This window comes from Aotus nancymaae, unplaced genomic scaffold (assembly GCF_030222135.1).
Source record: "Aotus nancymaae isolate 86718 unplaced genomic scaffold, 86718_ANA_hifiasm-v0.15.2.pri h1tg000018l, whole genome shotgun sequence".
Taxonomy (NCBI): Eukaryota; Metazoa; Chordata; class Mammalia; order Primates; family Aotidae; genus Aotus; species Aotus nancymaae.
In genome coordinates, this window is record NW_026988430.1 from 2,080,806 (window position 1) to 2,100,917 (window position 20,112).

Genomic DNA, 20,112 nt, shown 5'->3' on the forward strand with positions numbered 1-20,112 from the left:
TCACAACCTTGCTTCATTCAGTGCTCTTCCTCGGAAGCTGAGGTGACCTGGTTTAACGTGTATCCTTCCAAACCATAATCTGAGCTGGTCTCGGTGGCTCACACCTGTAATCCTAGCACTTTGGGAGGCCGAGGTGGGTGGATCACCTGAGGTCAGGAGTTTAAGACCAGCCTGGCCAACCAACATGGTGAAACCCTGTCTCTACTAAAAATGCAAAAATTAGCTGGGTGTGGTGACGGGTGCCTGTAGTCCCAGCTATTCGGGAGGTTGAGGTGGGAGAATCCCTTGAACCCAGGAGGCAAAGGCTGCAGTAAGCCAAGATCATGCCATTGCACTCCAGCCCGGGTGACAGAGCAAGACTCTGTCTCAAAAAAAAAAAAAAAAGAAAAAGAAAATTAGGAAAACCAAACCATATTCTGTGCATTAATAAGTATTCATATATATCTAAGTACGGAGGGTTTTTTGAGAGGGGTTGCATAAATAGGATTGCATATTCTGCCATTTGTGATCATTTGTGGCCATTTTCAAGGAATGCATGTTGGAAGCTAAGTGGTGCTGCTAAATGCTGGGGGTTGGGCGGGAGAATAGAGGTATCCTCTTGGGCTAATGTAATCCTTGGGGAATTAATCACATAAGTTTATATAGCTCTTTACAATTCGTAAAGAAGCCCTTTTAGCTTTTTCCAAGAGTGGAGTTAAAAACTTTTTGTAATTGCTGTGCAGTGCCAAAGTGCTTTCCAGAAAGATTGGACCACTTTATGTGGTTATCAGCAGCATGAACTTGTGCTGGAATCTCCATTTTTACTTAATTTGTTTGCTTGATGGGTATATAATTACAGTTTCAGTTGTACTTTTCTGTGATTGTTGGTAAGGCCATGTATTTTTCCATGAATTAAGACGACTTTTTTTTTTCTTCTGTGCTTTTCTTTTTCTTTCTTTCTATTTTTTTTTGAGACAGAGTCTCACTGTGTCACCCAGGCTGGAGTGCAGTGTCGAGATCTCAGCTCACTGCAACCTCCGCCTCCTGGGTTCAGGTGATTCTCCTGCCTCAGCCTCCTGAGTAGCTGGGACTACACGAACATGCCACCAAGCTCAGCTAATTTTTGTATTTTTATTAGAGACAGTGTTTCACCATGTTGGCCAGAATGGTCTCGATCTCTTGACCTTGTGATCCACCCGCCTCGGCCTCCCAGAGTGCTGGGATTACAGGCGTGAGGCACCACGCCCAGCTACTTTTTCTTTCTTGTCCAGTTAAAACAACATGGCCCTAGTCTTTTCTCATTAGCTTTTTCTGAACTGCTCCCTGCTTCTGGGATAGAAGAGGTGCATTGCTACCTCTGAACTTGTGAGCCTCTGTGCATGTAAGGGTGATTTGACTTTAATAGGATTAGAGAGCCATGTGCTCTCCAATGTGGGGGAACTGTGTCTTACAGATGAGGTGGTGGGTGTTAGGAAGCAGCCATCATCATTGGTGCTCTGTCTAAAAGACACTCTTCCTAAGTACCACAAGGGAGAGGACTCGCCCTGCCCAGAGCACTGGCAGGTGTTTTTGGGGTGATCCTCCCTCTCTTTAGAGTTGTGAGATAGGAGGCTAAGGTTGGAGTGCTGGGGTGAGAGAGAAAACACCACTGGTCCACTTTGGTTCTGCAAACGTTTTTGGTTTCTTAGTCTGACAAAAGGCTGCCAATTTAAGTGGAATTGGGATATGGGCTTGGGGTCTTTTGCCTCCCGGATGAAGACCTGCCTGGCTCGGCTAACTGGTTAAGGACACCATACCTCTAGGTTAGGGGTTTCTGACTGTTTTGTGTGCCACAGATCCTTTTGGCTGTCCAGCGACCCCTTCTCAGATGTTTTCCCACATGTTGTGTTATGAAAATGTTGAAATATACAGAGAAGTAGAATTTTACCGTGAACACCAGTCTGCCCACCGCCTAGTTTCTGCCGTGTGCATTTTCCCCTGCTTGCTTTACCGCGTGTTCCCATCTGTCTATCAGCTTATTTTTAAACAATAAACGTTTACAAAAATCAATTAGATTGAAATCTAATAATCAGAACATTTTAAAAAATGTATAGGCCGGGCCTGATGGCTCAGGCCTGTAATCCCAGCACTTTGGGAGGCTGAGGTGGGTGGATCACGAGGTTAAGAGATTGAGACCATCCTGGCCAACACAATGAAACCCTGTCTCTACTAAAAATACAACAGGTGGCTGGGTGTGGGGGCTCACGCCTGTAATCCAAGCACTTTGGAGGCCAAGGTGGGCGGATTACCTGAGGTCGGGAGTTCAAGACCAGCCTGACCAACATGGTGAAACCTCATCTTAAAAAAAAAAAAAAAAAAAAAAAAAAAAACAATTAGCCAGGCGTGGTGGCACACACCTGTACTCCCAGCTACTTGGGAGGCTGAGGCAGGAGAATCGCTTGAACCCAGGAGGCGGAGGTTGCAGTGAGCTGAGATTATGCCACTGCACTCCAGCTTGGTGACAGAGCGAGACTCCATCTCAAAAAAAAAAAGGCATTTAGAGATATATGTGTATCTTTCTTAATGCCTTAAAGCAGCAGGTCTATAACTACTCTAATTCCAAAGTGGTGATAAGCTTACATTACATTTTGAGATATTTCTGGTAGCTGTAGTGTGACAGGAATATATAATTTCTGTTGGTATTAAGATTACAGGCGGGTGTGGTGGCTCTCACCTGTAATCCCAGCACTTTTTGGAGGCCGAGGCGGGTGGATCACGAGGTCAAGAGATCGAGACCATCCTGGTCAACATGGTGAAACCCTGTCTCTACTAAAAATACAAAAATTAGCTGGGCATGATGGCGTGTACCTGTAATCCCAGCTACTCAGGAGGCTGAGGCAGGAGAATTGCCTGAACCCAGGAGGCAGAGGTAGCGGTGAGCCGAGATTGCACCATTGCACTCCAGCTTGGGTAACAAGAGCAAAACTCCGTCTCAAAAAAAAAAAAAAAAATTAGCCAGGCATGGTGGCGCACACCTGTAGTTTCAATTACTCAGGAAGCTGAGGCAAGGGAATTGTTTGAACTTGGGAGGCGGAGGTTGCAGTGAGCTGAGATTGTGCCACTGCACTCCAGCCTGGTAACAGAGCGTGACTCCATCTTAAAAAAAAATAGATGTGGTACATACCTGTAGTCCCAGCTACTTGGGAGGCTGAGGTGGGAGTATTACTTGAGCCCAGGGAGGTCAAGACTGCGGTGAGCCATGACTGTGCCACTGCATTCCAGCCTGGGTGACAGAGTGAGACACTGTCTCAAAAAAGAAAAGAGAAATCTATTAATACACACATAAAAATAAAAGTCACTTAGTCACTCTACCCCAGACACTTCAACTATACAGCCTAATGGGTGATTATAAATTTCGTTTATTCTTTTTTTTTTTTTTCTTTTTCTTTTTGAGTTGCAGTTTCACTCTTGTTACCCAGGCTGGAGCGCAATGGTGTGATCTCGGCTCATCACAACCTCTGCTTTCAGGGTTCAAGTGATTCTCCTGCTTCAGCTTCCTGAGTAGCTGGGATCACAGGCATGTGCCACAACACCCGGCTAATTTTTTTTGTCTTTTTAGTAGAGACAGGGTTTCTCCATGTTGGCCAGGCTGGTCTCGAACTCCCAACCTCAGGTGATCCACCTGCCTTGGCCTCCCAAAGTGCTGGGATTACAGGCATGCGCCACCACATCTGGCCTCATTCATTCTTTGTTCATCATTCTACAAGCCTCAGTGACCACCAACTTCATGCAGGGCCTGTGGTCAGACTGGAAAAGGCCCTTCCTGCCCGCTTGGCCTCTGCTTGACAGATATGTACCCGACTGTGACATCGAGGGAGAAAGCAATGAATTCTCCAAATTGTACAGATCTTATTTTGTGGGTATTTGAGGAGGAGAGTGATCCAGGACCCCCCTCCCACCCCCCCTTTTTTTAAGATGGAATCTCTGTCGCCTAGGCTGGAGTGCAATGGCACGATTTCAGCTCACCACAACCCCCAGGTTCAATTGATTCTCTTGCCTCAGCCTCCCGAGTAGCTGGGATTATACGTGCCTGGCACTGCACCTGGCTAATTTTTGTGTTTTTGGTAGAGACGGGGTTTCACCGTCTTGGTCAGGCTGGTCTTGAACTTCTGACCTCGTGATCCACCTGCCTTAGCTTCTCAGACTGCTGGAATTACAGATGTGAGCCACCATGCCTGGCCAGGAGGGCTTGTTGAAGGAGACAGACACCTGTAAGTTGAGCCTTGAAGCCACGATGGATGGAGGAGAGACCCACCTGGGCAGGGGCAGGGGGCTGGAAAGTGAAAACTGTGGTAAGGCACACGGGCCAACCTGACTGAGGCTGAGTGTGCAGTGGGGACCGTGTGGTTGGGAAGGCAGGTAGGGCCCTGCATTGGATCCGAATCATGTACAAGGAACCATGGGAAGACACAGGCACACCAGCGCACATGGTATTTTACACGTGGGTTTCACGCTCGTCCTCATGTCATGACCAGTCACAGTCCTGGAATTGAGAGTGGAGAGGGTGGATGCGTGTGAGAAATTTCACGCTTGGGGAAACCAGCGCCGGGAACTGGAGTTGGAACAAGATGCGCGGAGCTCTAGGAGGTACTGTGGTAGAGTCGTCGCTACTTAGTAGATTTGGGTGACTCGAGTTTGAGTCTTTATTTCATTTTTTTTAATGAGATGGAGTCTCGCTTTGTCACCCAGGCTGGAGTGCAGTGGTGCAATCTCGGCTCACTGCAACCTCCACCTCCCAGGTTCAAGCAATTCTCCTGCCTCAGCCTCCCGAGCAGCTGGGATTACAGGCACACGCCACCACACCCGCCTAATTTTTGTATTTTTAGTAGTGATGGGGTTTCGCGATGTTGGCCAGGATGGTCTCAATCTCTTGACCTCATGATCCGCCCGCCTTGGCCTCCCAAAGTGCTGGGATTACAGGTGTGAGCCACCGCGACTGACAAGTTTGAATCTTTATCTTTTTTAGTGCCCAGTGGACAGTAGGATTTGGCTCTTCACCCTTTCAAGTGTTTGCTATCTCCGTAGTTTTCCTCAGTGGAAATATTGGGACTGGGTGCTGATAGCAACCCATCATGAAGGTGGGTCACACAAGGTGCTGATGGACAGGAAAATGCCTCCTGCAGAGAGGAGCGTCCTGTCTCTCGTTGACTGTATTTAAATGGCATTAATAATGCATCTGCCATTTAAGTGGCTCCGTAATGTCTATTAATGGGATATGTTCGTCATAGCAGGACCTCAGCAGCAGGAAGAGGATGGGTTGTGTTGGGAGGCGCTTGGTGAAACTTCCCCCATCACCCTTTCTCACGCTTGTCTCTCTGGGCCTCCCAGCGCCTCAGGACTCTGCAGGAGGGCTGGGTCCACACCTGCCCCTTATCTTGGAATGGCCTCCTTGTGTGCCCTAGGAGTTACCGAATCTCCTCCTTCCAGGCCTTCCTGCTCCTTTGGGGTGGGAAATAGAATTCACCGTAAGAAAGTAACATCTGAGGCCAGGCGCGGTGGCTCACACCTGTAATCCCAGCACTTTGGGAGGCCAAGGCAGGCGGATCACAAGGTCAGGAGTTTGAGACCAGCCTGACCAACATAGTGGAACCCCATCTCTACTACAAATATAGAAGTTAAGCTGGGCGTGGTGGTGCGCGCCTGTAATCCCAGCTACTCAGGAGGCTGAGGCAGGAGAATCGCTTGAACCCGGGAGGTGGAGGTTGCACGCCACTGCACCCCAGCCTGGGCAACAGAGTGAGACTGCATCTCAAAAAGAAAAAAGGAAGTAACATCTGAACCTCTACTCCAGGAACCATCTTTGTTACGGGATTTTGGATCGTTTGATTTCTATTTTGTTTCCTTTAATTCTGTGGAGAATGTTTTTTGAGTTTGTTGGAATCTCAGGCTAAGGGGAAGGTGGCGTTATTTCACCCTCACTAGGGCTGGGAGGGAAGAGGGAACCCATGTGTCTTTGGAGGCTGCAGGGGTGACCAAGTGACACCTCAGGCTGCTGCTGGGAACACAGTGATGCTGTCGGCAACTCCCCTGCAGCTGACACGTTCCCTCTTGGAAGCTGCTCATCCCATGGAGAAATGAGAGGTTTTCTTTTCCTTTTATTGAAAGAGTCTCTCTGTGTCACCTAGGCTGGAGTGCAGTGGCATGATCTCAGCTCTCTGCAGCCTCACCCTCCTGGGCTCAAGCAGTCCTGCCACCTCAGCCTCCGAGGAGCTGGAGCCACAGGCACTTGCCACCATGCCCAGCTAATTTTTAAATTGTTTTTTTTTTTAGAAACAAGAGTCTCATTTTGTTGTCCATGCTGGTCTCTAACTGCTGGGGTCAAGTGATTCTTCCACCTCAGCCTCCCAAAATGTTGGGACTGTAGGTGTGAGCCACTGGGCCTGTATAGGGTCCAGCCCTACAGGGTTCTGTGAGCCACTCCCAGCTGATGCAGAGACAAGAAATTGTAGAAATAAAAGACACAAGACACAGAGATAGAGAAAAGAAAGTTTGGGCCCAGGGGTCCAGTGGCCCCGAATGCCAGGACGCTCTCACTTTTATTGAGTTGCAAATCTGGTGGCAGGGTAGGTAGGGCGTGGCAGTGCTAGGGTCAAGTACATCACGGTCATTCAGGTAGGGGCTCAGGAATTTCTGGCACCCAAAGTGAGGTAAGGAGCATAATGTATCAGCACCTTTTCCATACTTATCAAGAAAAAACTAAAACATTTAAGATTTATATTACTATTACTGATTATCTTTTCTAAGAAAAAAGGAACCAGGTGCAGAAGCAGAACATGAGAGTGGACACGGAACGTGACCCCTGAAGCACAGTGTCACGTAGAGACAGTTAACCCCTGGATGTCTGCGGGCCTCCTGACAGCATGAGGCTTTACCACAAGAGCTTGGAGAAGCGGAGTTTCCTCCTAACTTCCCCAGGAAGGAGACGTCTCGGCCATTTTGTCTCCTTCTCTAGCTGGCTAAACAGCGGGGCTGGCACTGCCACACAGCCGAGGCGCCCTCCAGCAGCCCTTATGCAGCATGACAGAGGGCTTAGGGCATCTTGCCTTAGTGTCATTCATTTCACAATGTCACCCCACGTTCACACTTCAACCTGATAGGCATTAGTAAAGGAATTAAGATCACCTATGAATAACTAGTAACTACTATGGTTATATTTCTAGTTACTTTCTTCTTCATTATTTATATGGAAATAGGCTGAGGCCTTTTGCTCCTGCCTTGGTGCTTATGGGATCTCCCCAATACAGGCCTGGCCTAGTTTGTTTTTGAGCTTTTTTTTTTTTTTTGAGATGGCGTCTTGCTCTGTCGCCCAGGCTGGAGTGCAGTGGCACGATCTCAGCTCACTGAAACCTCTGCCTCCAGGGTTCAAGCGATTCTCCTGCCTCAGCCTCCTGAGTAGCTGTGATTACAGGCGCTCGCCACCACACCTGCTAATTGTATTATTTTTAATAGAGATGGGGTCTTGCCATGTTGGCCAGGCTGGTCTTGAACTTCCGACTTCAGGGGATCCACTCAGGAGTGACGTGGACTCCTGTGAGGGAGGAGAAGAAGGGGCGTAGTGGTGAGGCAGTGAGGGGGTTGTGCCTGCTCTGAAGACCAGCCATTCACCCCGGACCCCTGACTGGGGTGAGGGGAGTTTCTGCGGAGGCCTCAGGAAGCTTCCAATTACAGGAGGAAGGCAAAGGAGGACCTGGCATGTCACATGTGAGACGGAGCAAGAGAGAGGAGGAGGTGACAGGCTCTTTTATACAACTAGCTGTCTCATGAACTACCAAAGTAAGAACTCACTCATTATCATGGAGACAGCGCCACGCCATCTAAGGGAGCCACACCTGTGACCCAATGCCTCCCACTAGGCCTGCCTCCCACATGCGAGGTCACATTTCAACATGAGATTCGGAGGAGCACACATCCAAACTGTCATTCGAAAACAGCGGGTGATTTTCTCTCCAGTGGAGAACTCATCTTGGCTTTGGAAATGTCCCTGACTTAGGACTTTTTTTTTTTTTTTGAGCTGGAGTCTCACTCTGTTGCCAGGCTGGAGTGCAGTGGCACCAACTCACTGCAGTCTCCGCCTCCCGTGTTCAAGCGATTCTGCTTCAGCCTCCTGAGTAGCTGGGATTACAGGCATATGCCATCACACCCAGCGAACTTTTTGTATTTTTAGTAGAGACAGGGTTTCACTATGTTGGCCAGGCTGGTCTTGAACTCCTGACCTCAGGTGATTCGCCCACCTCAGCCTCCCAAAGTGCTGGAATTACAGGCGTGAGCCACTGTGCCTAGCCCTGACTTGGACTTTTAATAATGCAAATGTAAAAAGCAAAGTGCTCGTCTCCCCGTTGGGCACGTGTGTTTGGCATGTGCTTGTGATGGTGGTGAGTTGCTTCAGCTGTGGAGACAGATGCAGATACTGGGGGGCACAGCTTGTCAGTATTTTCCACATTATTTTGTGACCCACAAGAAGAAGTATATTCCACACCTCTATGCCATATGTGGACACTCATACTTGAAACAAAACTTCACGTAATACCTGCACTTTCTTAAATACATTAATATTTTCTATTTCTTTTGTGATCATTGCTCAGTACCGCATTGAACTGCTGGCTCAAGCAATCCTCCTGCCTCAGCCTCCCAAGCAGCTAGGACTGCAGGTGTGCGCCACCACACCTGGTCAATTGTTTTAAAGAGGCAGGGTCTCTATCACCCAGGCTGGAGTGCAGTGGTGCAAAATTGCTCACTGCAGCCTCAACCCACCTGGGCTCAAATGATCCTCCTGCCTCAGCCTCCCAAGCACCCAGGACCACAGGTGCGCACTACCACCTCAAGCTAATTTTTCGGTCTCCAACTCCTGGGCTCAAGCAATCCTCCTGCCTCGGCCTCCCAAGGTGCTGGGATTAAAGGCATGAGCCACTGTTGCTGACCTGGCTAATTATGTATTTATGTAGAGACAAGGTTCTGCTGTGTTGCCCAGGCTGGTCTTGAACTCCTGGGCTCAAGCGATTCTCCTGATTCTCCTGCTTCAGCCTCCCAAAGTGCTGGGATTAGAGGCATGAGCGCCTGTGCCCAATCTATTTTTTTTATGCTGGTTGTCACCCAGTAATTTGATGTCATGACTCACTAGTGGGTCTGGAAATAGTCTGTGAGGCTGTGCAGTAAGGGACCTGGTAAAGATGGGCCTGGTCCTGTCCCCAAGAGCCCTGTCCCCTCTAGATGCCACTCGTGGGTTTTTTGAGACAGAGTCTAAGTCTGTTGCCCAGATTGGAGTGCAGTGGCATGATCTTGGCTCACTGTAACCTCTACCTCCTGGGTTCAAGTGATTCTCCTGCCTCAGCCTCCTGAGTAGCTGGGATTACAGGCATGCACCACCACACCTGGCTAATTTTTGTACTTTTAATAGAGATGGGGTTTCACCATATTGGCCAAGCTGGTCTCGAACTCCCGACCTTGTGATCCGCCCGCCTTGGCCTCCTAAAGTGCTGGGATTATAGACGTGAGCCACCGTGCTTGGCCTTCTCTCATGTGGTTTCTAAAGCTTCAGGGCAGGTCTGTTGGAAGTTGCAGCCTGGTCTTGGCTGTGCCATGGGGAGTTCGGGAGAGGCTGCCTGGAGGGCAGGTCAGAGCAGAGCCGCTTCTCTAAAGCAGTTAAGACAGGACACGGAGGGCAAGCGCCTGGCAGTTCAGCCTCTCCAGCAGCATACAAAGGTTTGATGAACCAAGAACAGCAGAGTGCCTTAGACTGGGGCTAGTGGTAGGCTTTGCTCTGGGGCCTCACTTACCCACCCCCTCCTTACTCCCCCCTGAAAAATGAGGGTCTTGGTCTCTGGAGACCCCTCCATGGAACAAACAGGCCCTGGGACAAAACCTGGAGCTCCCTTTGCGGGGTGGAGAGACTCCATGTGGTGCCATCTGTGTGCTGCTCAGGTGGCCCTGTGCCGTGGTTGGCGGGGGCTCTTCTCCAGGGCAGCAGCAGTTCCGGCGACTTCTGCCAGCCTCTGAAAGTCCACCTTCCCTCTGACCTCAGCCTGGAGCAGCACCATCGGGAGACGGGTGTGACGTCACTCGGTGGCTGCTGCTTTGGTGGGCATCGGAGCACTGTGTTAGCCGGGGGCTGAGGAGGAGGCTGGCAGGACAGCCAGGGTGACTTCAGCCCCTAAAATTCTCAGTCATGACTGGGGCAGGGTGGCGGCTCAAAATTTCTTCCCTGTTTTAAAAAAAATCAGGGTTCGGTTTGTCACCTTGTTCAATAATATGTCTAGAATTATTATGAGGCAGGCGCAGGGATATACAGAGGTGTCCAAAGGCCAGGCCCCGGTTCTCCGGGAGCTTCCGGAGACACGGTCACTAAGCTAACGAGATCCTGTTGTCTAGTGACAGGTGCTCTGAGGGGAAGGTGGGGGAATGGGGTAGAAAGTGGCTGGGCTGGGGCTGGGGGCTACTTTTGGTGGGTGATAAGAACAGGCCTTTCTGAAGAAACGGCAGTTGCGCGCTTCCCCAAAGGACAGTCTGAGAGCAAAATGCAGGTTCCCAGCCCCATCCGAGATGTTAGGGACGGGGCCTAGAACTTGCCTTTTTCTTCCAAATGATTCCCAGGCACGTGGAAACTGGAGACCCTCCTTGGGGCTTTGGCTTTAGAATCGTAACTGGTGAATTTCAGGGTAGCTTCCAATGCCCCGAGTCTGTGACTGCGGGAAGGGAGCCTCTGTGTGTGAAGGCCAGATTGCAGGATGCAGAAGATGGACGTGCACAGCTCCTCCCGCGCGGGCTCACCCAGGGCCCTGCTTCTGCGGCTGCCAGGAGTTCTCAACCTGGCCCCAGGAGGCCCTCCCTCACCCCCTCCCACTCCTGTTTCACTCCACATCTTGAGAGGGTTGCAGTCATAGCTGCATGGATTAGGTCTGTTTCTTGCACGTGGGAACCATTCCAGACAACTGGTACATGCACATGCTCCAGGCATATTTTTAGGATCCTAGAGTGGGCTGCCTGTGTCTCCCCACCCCACCCCATCCACCCTGAGTGTGGGACAGAGTTCGTCATGCTGTGGGCACTCAGAACCTGCCTGACCACTGACTCCCCAGGAGCGTGGGCTTTTAAACCTGTGTCTGCTGTGACTAGTAGAAACGCACACGTCACAGCAGACACAGGCAGCCCCGGGTGAGACACATCTGGTCTCTTCCAGCCTGTGTGGGGGCCCCAGTTCCTCAATGGAGCAAGAAAGCATCTCCCTGGCAGGAGATCTGGCGCCAGGTGAATCAAGAAACCTGTGTGTCCACTTCCTGGGCGATAGGCCTCTCCTTCCCTGGCCTCAGCTCCCTATCTATTCAATAGGAAGAACCCTGTAGGATTTCTTTGGGAGGAGAGGGGGATTTTGTTTAAAAGGATCCCTTCCCAGCTGGTCGCAGTGGCTCACATCTGTCATCCCAGCACTTTGGGAGGCCGAGGCAGGCGGATCACTTGAGGTCAGGAGTTCAAGACCAGCCTGATCAACATCTCTACTAAAAATACAAAACTAGCTGGGCGTGGTGGCGCGTGCCTGTAGTCCCAGCTGCTCGGGAGGCTGAGGTAGGAGAATCGCTTGAACCCCACAGGCGGAGGCTGCAGTGAGCCGAGATCAGGCCACTGCACTCCAGCCTGGGCGACAAGAGCGAAACTCCATCTCAAAAAAAAAAAAAAAAAAAAAAATTAAAAAGAGGAGCCCCTCCCCCTTTCACTTCCTCTCCTCCGCGATCGCGGCTCTCAGCTGGGCCACAGCGCAGGCGGTCCTGCGTATCCGGGGCTGCGCTCCCAGGCTGCAGGGGTGTCAGTGTGTCACGGGAGGAGGAGGAGGAGGAGGAGGAAAAGGTGGAGGCAAGGTCGCGGTCCGAGGCTCCGGCGCTCCCTGCAGCCCAGCTCCCAGTGCAGGCTTTCTCCGCCGCGCGGATAAAAGGCCGGCCCGACCCGCCCCCGCGCCACGGAGCTGCAGCTGGGCTGGTGCAGACGGGCCGGGCGCGCGGGCACTCAGGGCTCCCCATGAGCGCACGTGGGCCCGGCTGAGATCGCGCCATGGGGCAGGCGGGCTGCGGGGGGCTCTGCCTGTCGCTGTTTGACTACAAGACCGAGAAGTATGTCATCGCCAAGAACAAGAAGGTGGGGCTGCTATACCGGCTGCTGCAGGTCTCCATCCTGGCTTACCTGGTCGTGTGAGTTCTCCGCGGACTTGTGGGGGGAGGCGGGGGAGGGGCAAGGCGGGTGCCGGCCGCTGCGTCCTTCCCCAGGGTCCTGGAAGTCGCCGGCGTGCACGCGGTTTTCCCATGCGCCGGGATCTGTGAGCCTGTTGGGGCTGAGGTCCTCTTTGGGTGCTTGGGTGCAGAAGTCGGGGGTGGAGAGGAGTCTTCCGCTTCCCCCACTGGCTCTGGGGTGATGAGATGTGGGCAGGGGCCTCTGGGCTCCTTGATTTACCAGGCTTTCCATGCGGCAGCTTCCCCTAGAGTGTTGGGGGCAGGGGTGCCAGGGGCCTGGGTGGCAGCTGTCGCCCCAGGAGCCTCCCTGGGCCTCCGCCTGGCAGCTGACCCAGGCGCTGGCAGGTTATTTATAATCACAGGGTGTCACTGCCTACTCACGGCTGGAGCAACTCATCAGCCCGCGTGGCCCTCAGCTCCCTTCCTGTCAAGGTGCCCCACCCGCTGCCGGCCTCTCTGCTGTCCAGCTGGGGGTCCTGCCCAGAGGCCTCTATCTCTGCACCCAGCTCGGGAGGCTCCTTCCCCCGTCCTCATGCCACCTGGCAGTTGCTGGCTCCGCAAGCCAAGGGAGCAACTCGTGGAGGCCGCTCTGCCAGGCGCCTTCGGGCCCTACCCCGGGGGTGGGGGGGTGAGCAGGTGGAGGGAAGAAGTGGGCTGGGCACTGGGGACACGCCTTGTTCATTCAGCAAATGCTGTGGAGTGCTCCTGCCTCCTCCTGGACGGGCAGCCCTGACGCCTGGCTCTGCCCCGGGGCCCAGCAGTCCGCAGTGTCTGAGCTTCTTCCCCAGGCCCCTGGCCGCCTCCCACCCAAGCGGCTTCGTAGGTGCTGTGCTGTTCCTCCGCCAGGCCTGGCTTTCCTCCTCCACTGGCTTGGCACCCACTCATTCCCCAGATCTGGGCTCTCCAGTAACTCCCTCTCCCTTCCTCCCTGGCGTTCCCACAGGGTAATTATGAGGCTTATCTGGGGGATCGTTTGCCTAACGTCACTGTCGGTCGGGAGATGCCATGAGGGTGGGCCCAGCATCTCTTACCTGCTTCGGGAATAGATGTGAAATGAACAAGGGAATGAATGAATGAAGCTGCTTTGGCTGAAACAATAGACATTTAATTCTCACAGTCCTGGATGTGGAAGTCTGAGATGAGGGTGGCAGCATGGTCCGGTTCTCACAGGGTCTCTCTCCTTGGCCTGCAGATGGCCACCCTCGCGCTGTGTCCTCATACGGCAGGGAAAGCAGGAATTATTCAACCAAGTGCAAGTATTAAAATTAGGAGATCAGTGGCCAGACACGGTGGCTCACACTTGTAATCCCAGCACTTTGGGACGCCAAGGCAGGTGGATCACCTGAGGTCAGGAGTTCGAGACCAGCCTGACCAACATGGTGAAACCCCATCTCTACTTCAAAAATACAAAAATTAGTCAGGCGTGGTGGTGCACACCTGTAATCCCAGCTACTCAGGATGCTGAGGCAGGAGAATCGCTTGAACCTGGGAGATGGAGGTTGTAGTGAGCCAAGATCACACCACCGCGTTCCAGCCTGGGTAATAAGGGTGAGACTCCACTTATTAAAAAAAAAAAGCAAGAAAGAAAAAAAGAAAGAGCAAGAGAGAAATAAAGGAAGAGAAAATTAGGAAATTGGCTGGGCACAGTGGCTCACGCTTGTAATCCCAGCACTTTGGGAGGCTGAGGCGGGCGGATCACGAGCTCAGGACATGGAGACCATCCTGGCTAACATGGTGAAACACCGCCTCTACTAAAAATACAAAAAATTAGCCAGGCATAGTGGTGCGTGCCTGTAGTCCTAGCTACTTGGGAGGCTGAGGCAGTAGAACTGCTTGAACTCAGGAGGCGGAGGTTGCAGTGAGCCGAGATGACGCCATTGCACTCCAGCCTGGGTGACACAGCAAGACTCTCTCAGAAAAAAAAAAAAAGAAAGGGAAAAAGAAAAGAATATGAACTTAACATTAATCAATATTATCTAACCTTAGACAGTTAACTGGTTCCCGTAATTACCTTTATAGCAAAGGAAGGTCTGAAAGCACGCGTGCACTTAGTGTCGTCTCCTGAGTCTCCGTTCGTTGGGACTGTTTCTGAGTCTGTCTTTGTGTTTCAGGATACTGACATTTTTGGAAGAGTACAGGATTTTTTACATCAGAGTCTCACTTTGTCGCCCAGGCTAGAATGCAGTGGTGTGATCTCAGCTCACTGCAACGCCGCCCCGCGGGTTCAAGCGATTCTCCTGCCTCAGCCTCCCAGGTAGTTGGGATTACAGGTGCCTGCCACCATGCCTGGCTAATTTTTTGTGTGTGTGTATTTTTAGTGGAGACAGGGTTTCACCATGTGTTGGCCAGGCTGGTCTGGAATTCCTGGCCTCAGGTGATCTGCCTGCCTCGGCCTCCCAAAGTGCTGGAATTACAGTCATGAGCCACCGTGCCTGGCCTAAATCATTTTTTTGATTGAAGCAAAATTCACCATTGTAACCATGTACAAATTTTAGTACATTTGCAAGGTTGTAACCATCACCACTGTCTAATTCCAGAACTTTTCCATCACCCCCAAATGGGTCCTGTGTGTCTTACCGTCACTGAGGGTTTCCCATAGTCCCTGGCAATCAGTAATCTAGTTTCTGTTTCTATGGATTTGCCTATTCTGGATATTTCCTATAAATGAAATTGTGTAGTATGCGGCTTTTTCTTCCGGCTTTTTTAATTTAGTGTAACGTTTTCAGGGTTCACCCATTTGTGGCATCTGTCAGACCTCCATTCTTTTTGTGGCCGAATACTGTCCCACTCCGTGGGGCTGCCACATTTTGGTCATGCATTCATCAGTTGATGGAAATTTGGGTGGTTTCCACACCTCTGGGTGCGGTGGCTCACGCCTGTAATCCCAGCACTTTGGGAGACCACAGTGGGCGGATCTCTTGTGGTCAGGAGTTCAAGACTAGCCTGGCCAACATGGTGAAACCCCATCTCTACTAAAAATGCAAAAATTAGCTAAGTGTGGTGACAGGTGCCTGTAACCTCAGCTGCTCACGCCACTGCACTCCAGCCTGGGCAGCAGAGACTTTCTCTAAAAAAAAAAATAATAATAATGCTGCTAAGAACATTCATGTACAAGTTTTTTGTGTTGATATATTTTCAATTTTTTAATTTTTAATTTTTTTTTTTTTTTGAGATGGAGTTTCAGCCTGTTGCCCAGGCTGGAGTGCAATGGCGTGATCTCAGCTCACCGCAACCTCCGCCTCTGGAGTTCAAGCAATTCTCCTGCCTCAGCCTCTGGAGTAACTGGGATTACAGGCATGTGCCACCATGCCTGGCTAATTTTTGTATTTTTTAAGTAGAGATGGGGTTTCACCATGTTGGTCAGGCTGGTCTCGAACTCCTGACCTCAGGTGATCCACCTGCCTCAGCCTCCCAAAGTGCTGGGATTACAGACATGAGCCACCGAACCTGGCCCATGTTTTTAGTTTCTTGGGAATTTTCTGGCTCATGTGGTAACTCTATCCTTAACCTTTTGGGGAACTGCTAAACTGTTGTCTACAGTAGCTGCCTCATTTTACAACCCTGTCAGTGATGTAATGTACAAGGGTTTTAATTTCTTCACAACCTCATCAACACCTGTTTTCTGTAGAGTTTTTAAAAGATTATAGCCACCATAGTGGGAATGAAGTGGTGTTTTATTGTGGTTTTGATTTCCATTTCCCTAACTACCAATAGTGTTAAGCATCTTTTTACAGACTTAATTAGACATTTGTGTGTGTGTGTGTTGCTTTTTTTTTTTTTTTTTGAGACAGTTTCACTCTTGTTACCCAGGCTGGAGTGCGATGGCACAATCTTGGCTCACTGCAACCTCTGCCTCCCAGGTTCAAGTGATAGTCCTGCCTCAGCCTCTGAGTAGCTTGGATTACAGGCACCCACCACCTTGCCTGGCTAATTTTTGTATTTTTACTACAGATGGGCTTTCTCCATGTTGTTCAGGCTCATTTCGAACTCCTGACCTCAGGTGATCCGCCCACCTCGGTCTCCCAAAGTGTTGGGATTACAGGTATGAGCCACCACACCCGGCCTGTGTATCTTTTTTTTTTTGAGAAATGTCTATTAAAGTCCTTTGCTCGTTTTAAAATTGGATTATTTGCCTTTTTATTGCTAAATTCTGAGAGTTCTTTATATATTCCGGATATTAAACCCTCACCAGCTACATCACTGCCGGCGTTTCCTCCCATTCTGTGGGTCCTTTTCACTCTCTCGAGAGTGTCCTTTGATGCATGAAAGCTTTACACTTACCTATGTTTTCTTTTGTTGCTTGTGTTCTTGGTATGAAAAAGCATGGGATCTGTACTCTCATCTTATCATTTTGTTGTCAATCTCGCTCTGTCGCCAGGCTGGAGTGCAGTGGCGCGATCTCAGCTCACCGTGACCTCTGCCTCCCAGGTCCAAGCGATTCTCCTACCTCAGCCTCCCGAATAGCTGGGATTACAGGCACCCGTCACCACGTCCGGCTAATTTTTGTAATTTTAGTAGAGATGGGGCACCTCGTTGGCCAGGCTGGTCTCAATCTCTTGACCTCGCGATCCGCCCACCTTGGCCTCCCAAAGTGTTGCAATTACAGGCGTGAGCCACTGCACCTCGCCTGTTGTTTTTGAGACTAGGTCTCACTCTGTCACCCGGGCTGGATTGCAGTGGCACAATCCCAGCTCACTGCAGCCTCGACCTCCCAGGCTCAAAGGATCCTCCCACCTTAGCCTCCCGAGTAGCTGGGATGACAGGCTGGTACCACCATTCCTGGATAACTTTTTTATTTGTTCTAGAGATGGGGTCTCACTGTGTTGCCCAGGCTGGTCTCAAATGCCTGGGTGTGGATGGCAGGCAAGAGCCACCACACCTGGCCTGTGCTCTGATTTTGTAGGAAGCCCCTTGGTTTGGGTTTGTTTGAGGTCTCCTCGTGATTGGTTTCAGGTTAGGCACCGTTTCAACTAATCACTGCACAACCCCAGAGGGACGTATGGGAAATTGGCTTGCCTGGGGTCACCAAACCAGTATGTGGCTGAGCTGGTTTCAGCGCAGGCTTGTCCACTGGGGGCTTTTGAGCTGACAGTGATCTTTGCCTTTTTAGATGCCCCATGTCTGGGGCTGCTTGTCACCTCTGCTGCTTGCAGGACTGCGTTTCAGGCAGCAGTGGGGGCTGTGGGCACTCCCCAGGAGCCGTAGCCTGCCCCCACTCACCTGGGCGCTGCTGTGACTCCCACCCCACCCCAGGCCTGGGGAAGCTCCCTCGAAGGCAGAGGTGTGGCTGATGCCCCCCACTGTCCCCCTTCCCACAGATGGGTATTCCTGATAAAGAAGGGTTACCAAGACGTGGACACCTCCCTGCAGAGCGCCGTCATCACCAAAGTCAAGGGTGTGGCCTTCACCAACACCTCAGATCTCGGGGAGCGGCTCTGGGATGTCGCTGACTACGTCATCCCACCCCAGGTCTGAGTCCCCTCCGAGCACTGCGGCCAGGACTGGCAGGGCTGGCCCGGTTCGTGGGTCACACGGGAAGCTTCTCAGATGCCCAGGGACCCCCCCATCCATGGTCTCCCTTGGCCCAACAGCTGCCAGGGTCTGCAGATAGCGACCCTGTCCAGACCCTGCCTCCCATGCCAAAACTGCCCGCTTTCCAGACCCTGCTTCCTAGGCCAAACCCCTGCCCTCTTTTCTGTGCCACGTGCCACCGCTCTATTCTATCTGAGTCTGTTGAGGACAAATGGGACCCAGAGAACTTTCAGGTCATTGTGAGTCAGGTGGCCTGGCACAGAGAACCCCGCTTCTATGCCACTGCCTCTGGGAAGAGCTCCCCAGCCTGTTCAGTTGGCCTGGGCCGGGGCTGGGGCAGCCTCATCACTGCCCCTACTTCTCCCAGACCTGGGCCCAGATCTTGGGGGCAGTTGGGGTCTGTGATCCTGGAAGAGATCTGTCAGAGGACCTCTACTTGGGGATGGTGGGGTCCATGAGCAGATGGGCAGAGTCCACCAAATTTTTTTTTTTTTTTTTTTTTTGAGAAAGATTCTCGCTCTCTTGCCCAGGCTGGAGTGCAGTGGCGCAGTCTTGGCTCACTGCAACCTCCACCTCCCAGGCTCAAGCAATTCTCCTGCCTCAGCCTCCCAAGTAGCTGGAACTACAGGCGTCTGCCACCATGCCCGGCTAATTTTTTGTATTTTTAGTAGAGACAGGGTTTCACTGTGTTAGCCAGGATGGTCTTGATCTCCTGACCTCGTGATCCACCCGCCTCAGCCTCCCAAAGTGCTGGGATTAGAGGTGTGAGCCACTGCGCCTGGCGGAGTCCACCAATTCTGTGGCCCCATTATCTCCAATACCCAGGTCCATCCTCTTCCAAGTAGCTGGGGAGTGGGAGGTCCTTAAGAGGACAGGAGGAGGTTCCTTAATGCCTCTCTGGTTCCTTAGGGAGAGAATGTCTTTTTCGTGGTCACCAACCTGATCGTGACCCCCAACCAGCGGCAGAACGTCTGTGCTGAGGTTTGATTTGGCGAGGGGCCCTGGCGTGGGGGTGGGAGAGCCGCCGGCAGTGGTTGGGTCTACTCTTCCGAAGCAGAGGTGTCTCTGCACTCCAAGGGTCCGGGAGGCTGTGTGCGCCCGTGCGTGGTTCTGGCATTGTATGGGGGAGAAGCAGGTTCTCAAAGACTGTGTGGCCCAGGCCTCAGAAGAACCCCTGTTCTGACTCCTGGAGTGGGACCTGACTCTGAGCTGGGGAACCCCCCCAGTCTAGGTGCCCCTTCTCTCCTGGCAGAATGAAGGCATTCCTGATGGCGCATGCTCCGAGGACAGTGACTGCCACCCAGGAGAGGCGGTTACAGCTGGAAACGGTGAGGGCCTGGAGTGGCTGGGGGCCGATGGAGGACCCGGAGTGGGAGGCTCCTGGCACCGATCCTGTCCCACCCTGCAGGAGTGAAGACCGGCCGCTGCCTGTGGAGAGAGAACTCGACCAGGGGCACCTGTGAAATCTTTGCCTGGTGCCCGTTGGAGACGCGCTCCAGGCCGGCGTGAGTGGCTGCAGCCCCGGGACCCCGGGGAGTTTCCTAGCCCCGTGCAGTGGGTCTCAGCCTGAGGGTGGAGTCCTGCCCACCCTGGGAGCCGTGTGCTGAGGGAGAAGTCAGGCTGTCCCACTGAGGTCCGAAGACCTCCCCAGCAGAGCAAAGTAAACTGTCTTTGGGCTGAGGCTCCAGGGGACCCATGGTCCAGGCCTGGGGGAGGGGCGTGGGGTGGGGCCTCCTGGACAGGCTGTTCTGGGTTGGTTTTCAGGGAGCCATTCCTGAAGGAGGCCGAAGACTTCACCATTTTCATAAAGAACTACATTCGTTTCCCCAAATTCAACTTCTCCAAGTATGCGGGCATGGCTATGGGGGGCCCGGGGCTGGGCCTCCTCGGGTCTGTGCGTGGTGGAGTGTGCCTGGGGTGTGTGTGTGCACGTGTGTGATGTCTGCGTGTGAAAGAATGGTGGGGGACGCTGGGGCACCCCTTCCCCCTGCTGTAAAGTAGGGTGCTGCTGGGGGAGCTGTCGGGACCCAGGTCCGGCGAGGGACCTTGTGGCTCCTGGCCAGGCCCCCATGGAATCCTACCTCATTTCTCTGCTGCGCGTGGCCTGCACCCAGGAGCAATGTGATGGACGCCAAGGACACAGCTTTCCTGAAATCCTGCCGCTTTGGCCCCAAGAACCACTACTGCCCCATCTTCCGCCTGGGCTCCGTGATCGGCTGGGCGGGGAGCGACTTCCAGGATATAGCCCTGGAGGTGGGTGGTGTGCACGCGGTGAACCCTCCCGGAGGGCCTGGGGGCTCTGGGCCGGGCTCTGCATTGAGGAGGGGGTGTGGACGGGGACTCCTGGGGC

The 20,112-nt window shown here is 52.3% G+C and overlaps 1 protein-coding gene and 1 long non-coding RNA gene across 3 annotated transcripts in view; one reads left to right on the plus strand and one right to left on the minus strand.

Moving 5' to 3' along the window:
• The window catches only part of P2RX5 (purinergic receptor P2X 5), a 42,780-nt gene that overhangs the window by 11,891 nt on the left and 10,777 nt on the right, over positions 1 to 20,112 (plus strand). The window contains exons 1-7 of one of the 2 annotated variants that reach the window (XM_064378078.1): positions 12,055 to 12,191; positions 17,549 to 17,699; positions 18,672 to 18,743; positions 19,015 to 19,090; positions 19,171 to 19,267; positions 19,527 to 19,607; positions 19,877 to 20,015. In XM_064378078.1, coding sequence (XP_064234148.1) covers positions 12,055 to 12,191; positions 17,549 to 17,699; positions 18,672 to 18,743; positions 19,015 to 19,090; positions 19,171 to 19,267; positions 19,527 to 19,607; positions 19,877 to 20,015 — 753 coding nt within the window. Of the gene's footprint in view, positions 1 to 12,054; positions 12,192 to 17,548; positions 17,700 to 18,671; positions 18,744 to 19,014; positions 19,091 to 19,170; positions 19,268 to 19,526; positions 19,608 to 19,876; positions 20,016 to 20,112 lie in introns of those variants that run through there. The other variant, XM_064378079.1, reaches the window with a different exon arrangement.
• LOC135275710 (uncharacterized) lies at positions 6,493 to 12,749 on the minus strand. The gene is made up of 2 exons (XR_010343279.1): positions 12,184 to 12,749; positions 6,493 to 10,216 (listed from the first exon to the last, which is right to left on the minus strand). It is a non-coding gene; the product is annotated as an uncharacterized LOC135275710 (long non-coding RNA).